Source organism: Bison bison, unplaced genomic scaffold (genome assembly GCF_000754665.1).
Source record: "Bison bison bison isolate TAMUID 2011002044 unplaced genomic scaffold, Bison_UMD1.0 scf7180017864469, whole genome shotgun sequence".
Lineage (NCBI taxonomy): Eukaryota > Metazoa > Chordata > Mammalia > Artiodactyla > Bovidae > Bison > Bison bison.
In genome coordinates this window covers 6,359,319-6,368,307 of record NW_011495030.1, presented here as the reverse complement: position 1 = coordinate 6,368,307, position 8,989 = coordinate 6,359,319, and the positions used below count along the sequence as shown (strand labels likewise).

Here is an 8,989-nt window from a genome sequence, read left to right as displayed (position 1 = left end):
AGAAACATACATTTTCAGGGAGATTTTGTCTAAAGGCCCCAACTGTTTTCCTACAGATTGCATTTGCACACGATTCAACTCGAGTGATCCAGTGTTACATTCAGTTCGGCAATGAAGAGCAAAGGAAACAGGCTTTTGAAGAATTGCGAGGTATTTCTTATATGTATTTTGTAATCATTGGTATAAAGTTGCTTGTTTTCTCTTGAAATACCCAACACTGTGTTGAAAAAGAATTCTGTTGAGGAATAGCAGAGTGTCCTCGGCAGGACCTTTTCTGTTTTTGTGTGTTTTTTGCCTGGGACAAATAGGGAGCGATTTGTTTGTGTTCCCAGGATTGTGCGTTCAGTTCTCTCCTTGTTTCTGGAGGTTACCCAATCATTGTAATGTATTTTGTTTTTCAGGTGATTTGGTTGAGTTAAGTAAAGCTAAATATTCCAGAAATATTGTTAAGAAGTTTCTCATGTATGGGTGAGTTGTTTTATTTATAAAATATTTTAATTAGTTTTTTAAGATTTGGAGAACGTATTGTGTGCAAATGTTTCTTAAAAATCTGTGACCATGATAGTAGCCTTAAGCAGATGCTGGTAATGTTTGCAAGGAATATGGTCTTAAAAAACAGTTATTGAAAAAATGTAAAAGTAGTATTGCCTTCATTGATCTTACAAGTGTATCTTGAAGTCCTGGAAGAAGAGAAATGGTTACAATGAACTTGTAATTCGTCACAAGTTATTTAGAGGTTGGAGTGGTGGGAGGGGCAGGTGAGTAGACCAAACCAGGGTGAGTGGGTTAGGAAATGGCAAGATAGGAGGATTTCCTAAACCAGGTGGGATTAATACTCGTCTTGCCCTCCCAAGTATAATAATGTGCCAAAATGTGCTAACCAACAACCAAACAGTACAGCTGGCAAATTCCTAAAAACTGTATTCCTGACTGGAATTATTGGCCTCTTGATTATTTTAGGATAGAATAGAAATACTTGTGATTAAGTCCTGTTTTAAAAGAGAATCCTGGGATATATTTTATTCATATTATCCTGCACTTTGACTTTTACCTTCTCCTTTTCTCCTTCTACCCAACTTCTTTCAAGCTAAACAGCTTCCTGATGGGAACGGACATTTATGGAGCACTTACTATGTGCTGCTTACAGTTCTCAGTGTACCTTAACTCATTTATCCTCACAGTAACCTTATTCTTTCCATTTTATGACTGAAGAAGCTGAAGCACAGAGCAGTTAAATATCTTGCTCAGGCAGTCTGAGCTGGTCAGCGGAGCCAGGTTTCAAACCTAGGCAGGCTGCGCCTCAAGTCACAGAGAAAATTTGCTGGTGGTCCAGTGGTTAGGATTCCATGCTTTCACTTCTGAGGGCCTGGGTTCAATCCCTGGTTGGAGAACTAAGATTCCCATAAGCTGCACAGCATGGCCAAAAAGAAGAAAAAAAGCAAGGAAATACAAGGTAGAAATACAGGGCAATTTGGTTTTCCTTCTCACAGCATTTCTCTGGGGTAGTCACTTCCACACACACAGTGATGAGGGGTCTCAGGAGAAGTGTGTGTGTTTTGTCACCACCCAGCTTTCTCCTTGTATCACTTACTTTTCCTGTGGTCACATCGGATTTAGGAGTAAAGCACAGATCGCAGAGATAATACAAAGCTTTAAGGGCCACGTGAGGAAGCTCCTGCGGCACGCGGAAGCGTCCGCCATTGTGGAGTACGCCTACAATGACAAAGCCATCCTGGAGCAGAGGAACATGCTGACGGAGGAACTCTATGGGAACACGTTCCAGCTTTACAAGGTGATGCTTCAAGACAGTTTTTTCCTCGAGATTTACTTTTCCTTTGTGCTGTTCCTTACCTTCCAGTGCCCTGTATTCAGAATGTATTTTTCCTTTGGTTGTTCTTTTAAGAGACTGTCTCCTAGCCTTTATCCTCTTGGACTATTTTGTCTCTGGTGTATTGAGCAAGGGATCATACTTAAATTTCTCTTTCCCTGAGCACTATCTTTAAATCCCCTATAAATTAAAACTGCTTGCATTACTCCTTTGCAAGTCCTCTTGTGTACTGCTTCAATACTTCTGTTGCTACAGTAGTCAGATAGACCTAGGAAGATTCTTAATGGAGCTTTGTAAACACCCGCTAACCAGCCCTGGTTGAAGGGCATCGAGCTCCCTGTTGGCTGTGGCTGACCCTTCTCTGGGTCCTACGTGGAGAGGACGCAGAGTGGAGAGACCCAACCCTGGGTGTACTACAAGGCTAGTAGTGGGACTAGGACAGTTAAGGGATCTAGTTCAGACCTTAGACACAAGTACACACATTTATCTCAGGGGAGATGGATTGGTTCCTGGGTTGCTTCTGCTAGTCAGGTTCCGCTCCTGGCTTGAACTTAGTGCTCCTTTGTCACAGTCACTCTAGGAATATCCAGCTAATCACAGAACACATGGTGGCAAGACTTTGTTAACTGACTACTTGGTCTTGTGAATAGGCACTTGTTAAGTGCTTGGCAGGTCTTTACTGGCTAGCTTTTGATTTGGTTGGTTGTTTAGCCTGAAAGTACAATGGTGTACATCAAATGAGAATTAGGTAATCAGGAATTACTCTGAATATATCCACAGAGGTGCTTTTATTATGTAAATATGGGAAATCTAAAAATTTAAGTTTATGTAAAATGACTCTAATTGATTTTCTTTGGTCTAAAGTTGGAGAAACGTGATCAAATTTAGAGGGGCTTGATTTTTCTTCTGTTGCAGTCAGCAGATCACCCAACTCTGGACAAAGTATTACAGGTACAGCCAGAAAAATTAGAGCTTATCATGGATGAAATGAAACAGATTCTAACTCCAATGGCCCAAAAGTAAGAAAATTTTTTTTGTGTTTTATTAACAAATAGCATTTGAAAGGGGAAAGTTTTATGTAGCCTTTGCATAGGAAAGGTGAATAGTTTGCCAGTTACGGTCTACTATATAAATTAGATTGTGAGACTTAAAAGTCCATGCATGTGGCCTACTTGGCATTAGGGCGTTGCTCTGAAACCAGACTTCTGGGTTGTGAATCCTGGTGCTTTCCTCCATTACTGACTCTGTGCCCTTGGGCAACTTAACTTCTCTGTGCCTCAGTTTCCCTATCCAGATAATTATAATAATAGTGTTTATTTCATAGAGTTTTATGAAAATTAAACGAGTTAATATTTCTAAAGCGCTCAGAACAGTGCTTTGCCATTAAAAGCAGCTTATTTTTGCCTTCTACTTGAAAATTCCATGTGAATTTAAATTTGGTGCCTGATCATTAACCTACACTGTACATCTGAATTCATCATGTGTCACGCTAGGAGGCTTGGATCAATTAGGTGTTGTTGCAATTGCTGGCTCAGGCGGTAAAGCGTCTGTCTACAATGCGGGAGACCTAGGTTCAATCCCTGGGTCAGGAAGATCCCCTGGAGAAGGAAATGGCAATCCACTTAAGTACTATTACCTGGAAAATCCCATGGACAGAGAGCCTGGTAGGCTACAGTCCATGGGGTCGCAAAGAGTCGGACACGACTGAGTGACTTCACTTTCACTTTGATCTGTTTAGGTTTTAACTGAGGAAATGTTTTTATTAAACGGGTACATTATAAAGGACGCATGACAAAAAGAAAATAGCCATTAAAATGTAGTCCACATGTGGATTTCTAATCACGTGTCCATTGTTGGGTAAAAGAAAGTTAATGGCTTTATTGAAGAAAATTGAGTGTGTTTTGAATAATAATTTCATATTTGCTGTTTAGGTACTAGAAATTTGTATTCTGGTCTTGGTTGTAGATGGCACTAATATTTTTATAGGTCTGAAAGTTTTTTTTCAAGTCTTGGTGTTGCTGAAGGTAGTCTTTTTATGACAAATAACATTTGCTAAAACCATTTCAGTTGTTTTGATTATCTTAGGACAACCAAAGTTACCTATCTCTGTATTATTATACTACCATTTCTGACCGTTTTTTTTTTTTTTTTTTTTGTTTTCAGAGAAGCTGTGATTAAGCACTCACTGGTACATAAAGTATTTTTGGACTTTTTCACCTATGCACCCCCAAAGCTAAGATCAGTAAGTTCTTGGTTTTAGTTTTTAAACTGAAACATTGAGTGCTGTGTAAAAATGTGAAATACTTCTTTCATGTATATTGGTTTTTGAAATTTTTAAAGAATTGTTTCCGTATTTAGAAAATATAATGCTCTCTACTTCCTTTGAAGAAGTCTACTTCTTCCATTTAGACTTTTTAGTCTATGGAATTTAGACTAAATTCCATTTAGACTTTTGCTAGAAAGACAGTAGACCTGACCATAGTTTTATCAGTTCCATTGAATTTTCATATTTTAATTACAATCTGGAGAGTATACTTTAGCTTAACATAATCAGAAAATTAACTAACACATGGAGGAATATTCAGCATTCAAGGAGTTTGAAATTCACCTTTATTGATACCAAAAAAAATGAAAAAGAAATTATATCGGTGTTAAAAGGTGACTGGAGGATACTTAGGTAAAACTAAATGGACCGTGAAAGACTGGACCTTATATGAGAGTGAAGGTAAATTGCACTGCCCTTCAAGTCAATGATGGGACTATAGATGAGAATTCATTTAGTCCCTTGAATTTTGCTTGCTTCATCATACTGTGAATTCATTGTCCGTTTGTTCTCATTCTAATAATAAGCAATAACCAAATAATGAGATTGACATTTTTTTTTTACAAATATGCCAGATTGAACATACATAGGAATTTTGACCCTCTCAAAATTGACATGCAAATTCGTTTTCCAAGTGTAGCCACCTATCTAAGCACGTAGTTTAGTGAACGTAGCAGTTGCTGCTTCTCTTTGGAGAAGAGCTCTCGTTTCCTGCACAGTATCTCATAGTTCTGGATTTTCTGAGGCAGGACTTTATTTTCAGAACTGAGAAAATGATCATTTTAATATATTCCATAAAGTGTTTATCTTTAGTGTTGAATGTGTTTTAGTAATAGCAAAAAAAATCATTGGGAACTTAGTGTGAATATAAAGTAAACAGACAAATCTTTGTGGGCCCTGGGGCATTTTCAATAGAGAGATTTAAAAAAAAACAAAGAAAAACCTTTGGAGATGAAAGAAGCATGATTGGAATATATGTGTAACATATGTGTAACTCCCCAACTGGATAGCTTTGAAGAGATTCATAAGTTTAGATATGTAAGCTGAAAGCTGTACTCTTGAAAAGGGTTGTAAGATAGTTATAAGTGGAATTTTTTGTTCCTTATTGATAAAAATAGGCTACTTTTCTCCTTCCTGGCAGGAGACTTTGTATTTATTTAATATAAATTTTTAAAATTGGGAATGGATTAAACTGGCCTGGCAGCTGTTAGCTGGCAGAACTCATCTTGTCCTATATGCTTGTCTTCCAAATATAATTACAAAATATATGCATACATTGAAAACAGAAAATAAAGACTAAAAATAGCTAAAATTACCTCATAATACTTTAATGACTGGGTTTTACTAAAAGGTAATTAATGACTGGGTTTTACTAAAAGGTCAGTTCAGTTCAGTCGCTCAGTCGTGTCCGACTCTTTGCAAGCCCATGAATCGCAGCACGCCAGGCCTCCCTGTCCATCACCAACTCCCGGAGTTCACTCAGACTCACATCCATCGAGTCAGTGATGCCATCCAGCCATCTCATCCTCTGTCGTCCCCTTCTCCTCCTGCCCCCAATCCCTCCCAGCATCAGAGTCTTTTCCAATGAGTTAATTCTTCTCATGAGGTGGCCAAAGTACTGGAGTTTCAGCTTTAGCATCATTCCTTCCAAAGAAATCCCAGGGCTGATCTCCTTCAGAATGGACTGGTTGGATCTCCTTGTAGTCCAAGGGACTCTCAAGAGTCTTCTCCAACACCACAGTTCAAAAGCATCAATTCTTCGGCGCCCAGCTTTCTTTATAGTCCAACTCTCACATCCATACATGACCACAGGAAAAACCATAGCCTTGACTAGATGGACCTTTGTTGGCAAAGTAATATTTCTGCTTCTCAATATGCTATTTAGGTTGGTCATAACTTTTCTTCCAAGGAGTAAACGTCTTTTAATTTCATGGCTGCAGTCACCATCTGCAGGAATTTTGGAGCCCCCAAAAATAAAGTCTGACACTGTTTCCACTGTTTCCCCATCTATTTAAGTGAAGGCCTAGTCTAAATGTCAATATAGAGATTAATTTTTCTTAAGAGAAATGTTACTTAAGTGTTTTGATGGTGAATTATTAATGTGATTTCCAGAGGTAATCCATTGATAAACTAAAAAAAGAAAAATGTTTTCAGACAAAATTATTATTTTGACTTTTTTGGAAGAACGTTTTATTTATCTGGCTTTTTAAGTTAAAAGCTCTCTTCTTATACCACAGCCAGTTCTTAGATTTCTTTTTTCTTGAAAAGTCATTGAGAATATACTATACATATACAGTTAACCCTTGAACAGTATGGGAGTTAGGGGTACTGACACTCCTGTCCTCTGTCCTCAGTCAGAAACCCACCTGTAATCATCCCTACCCTATCAGGGATGGGGATTTACCCAACTGCAGATGGTATAGTGCTGTAGTACATATTAGTGAAAAAAATTCATGTGTAAGTGAACCTTCTTCAAATCACACTCAGGGGTCCACTGTATACATACTTTTCTGAATAGACTTTGATGAAACTTAGGTATTTTAATAGAAATTGCCTGTGGGCAATGTTTACTGCGTTTGAAAGAAAAAGAATGTTTCTAGGAAGCAGTTATATATATGCATGCCTGTCAACAAAATTAAAATTTAAGTTGTTTGCTACCTATACTCTCTGCCTTTCATTCTCTGTGCATTACTGCTCCTTACTAGACAGACTGTGAAAAGCAAAAAGAAAGAGTAAACCAAAGCCCTGACTGCATTTATTCCCCAGGAAATGATTGAAGCCATCCGAGAAGCAGTGGTGTACCTGGCACACACGCACGATGGTGCCAGAGTGGCCATGCACTGCCTCTGGCATGGCACGCCCAAGGTAAGGGTCAGTCAGGAATTGCATTTTCAGTCTCCTTGGGGTCTTGCCCTGTTGTGCACAGCATTGTCTTTGCAAAGTTGTACCTCAAGGCCTCAGAGAAACCAGCTCCTCTTTGAGCTTCTTGTTGCTTCTCTGCTGGAGTCTTCAAGTTTGAAAACCTTGTGTTGCCATTGTATGGGAAGGGATCTGTCAAGCAGATAAACACAGTATTTGTTGTTTAGTTGCTAAGTCGCATCCAATTCTTTTGTGACCCAGTGGATTATAGCTCGCCAGGCTTCTCTGTCCAAGGGATTCTCTAGGCAAGAATACTGGAGTGAGTTGCCATTTCTTTCTCCAGGGGATCTTCCCGACCAGGGATTGAACCTGTGTCTCCTGCGTTGCAGGCAGTTTCTTTACCACTGAGCCATCAGGGAAGCCCAAACAGTGTTTATGTTCGGGTTTTTAAAAGTTTTGATACCTGTCAGTTTCTTTGATTCCTTATTTAATGATTTTAGTGCTGGGAAGGAAGAGGAAAGAAAAGAAAATGTACAGCCATGCATTGCTCCTCTGGATCTCAAGTACTTTGAGGGAAATGCTACAGATCCATATTAATTATAGAAGCTTAATAGAAATGATCCTCATTTCCTTAATTGGTATATTCTCCTTTAAAGGACAGTTGTACTTTGTCCAGTTTTTAATACAAATTTAATTTCTATTCAATAAATAATGTATTGAATGCCATCTGTATGCTTGACTTTTATGCATTTGAAGACAGCTCAGATATTGGAAGAGGGATCTCAGTTTTTAGTATAAAGGAAAGTAGTTTTACCAGGCTTGCCTTGCAGCTGATAATTTCATGCTTCCATATTTATGTCTCAATGGAATGTCACAAAGAAGTCTAAGATTATAGTAGCTCTGAGAGGAATTCTTATAGTATATTGCATTTTTTTGTTCTGGCTAAATAACTGTTTTCACTAATGAAAAGTATGCCACTCCAGTGGAAGTTTAGGATTATATAAAATTTCTAACTACGAAATACCTTAATCTATAGCTAGCTATAACTAAATCTGTAACTGTAAGTTCATTGAGACAATTTTTCTTTTTTAAGGACAGAAAAGTGATTGTGAAAACAATGAAGACTTACATTGAAAAGGTGGCTAATGTAAGTATAAAAACTGCATATTTCTTTTAATACTTTTGAATAATAAAATTATAGGAAATTAGAAAAATTTAGAAAATTATCAAGAAAATTACTTGTTATTTTATTTCATTATAATCTAAATATATGCATATACATGTATTTTTACATATTATTAAATTTATACAAAATGAGTTTGTTTTTCATTTGACATTGTACTTTGGCAGTTTTCCATTTTTATTAGATAATTTTGAAGACCTTAATATTTAGTCTTTAGGGAAACTGCACTTCAGAAACTTATTACCTGTTTTCATTATCATCAAAAACATAACAGAAAGTGAAACTTGTCTCTCTTTTTTCTTCAATTAAATCTTTAGTATGGTCAAAGAAAATTTTAGTTCTAAGTTTTATAATTCTTTGAAATCTTTTTTTTTTTTTCATTCTTTGAAACCTTTTGGAGATGTTTTAACAGCTTTTCAAATGAAATTAGAGGATATAAAATGTGTTTCTTCTAAGGAAATAATTACCTCAAAAAATAATATCTCTGTATTTAAATAAACTAAGTCATTTTCCATAGTAATTCTAAAATATATGTAGTAATAGGCATTAATTTTCAATTTTTAATTATTTTTTATATTATGTTTTATAGCTTCTAATTTGCAGGTGAACTAAAAATGAGTGATATCAACAACTTTTCCCTATAAAAAATTCCAGTAAGCACTATTGGCATCTAATGAATACTTGATATAGTAAATGATAATTCAAACTCAGATAAATTAGAGCTCTGAGATTATATACATACCTGTCATCTTCTGTAGGGTTCTAGACTAGGAAGAGAGTATAAAACCATGGAGAA

At 36.9% G+C, this 8,989-nt stretch overlaps 1 protein-coding gene across 1 annotated transcript in view; it reads left to right on the top strand.

The window, feature by feature from the left end:
* The window catches only part of KIAA0020 (KIAA0020 ortholog), a 41,579-nt gene that overhangs the window by 13,879 nt on the left and 18,711 nt on the right, over nucleotides 1–8,989 (top strand). Inside the window, exons 6-12 of the mRNA XM_010860694.1 lie at nucleotides 57–150; nucleotides 402–468; nucleotides 1,618–1,792; nucleotides 2,744–2,847; nucleotides 3,992–4,070; nucleotides 6,918–7,016; nucleotides 8,104–8,157. Coding sequence (XP_010858996.1) covers nucleotides 57–150; nucleotides 402–468; nucleotides 1,618–1,792; nucleotides 2,744–2,847; nucleotides 3,992–4,070; nucleotides 6,918–7,016; nucleotides 8,104–8,157 — 672 coding nt within the window. The remainder of the gene's footprint in view (nucleotides 1–56; nucleotides 151–401; nucleotides 469–1,617; nucleotides 1,793–2,743; nucleotides 2,848–3,991; nucleotides 4,071–6,917; nucleotides 7,017–8,103; nucleotides 8,158–8,989) is intronic.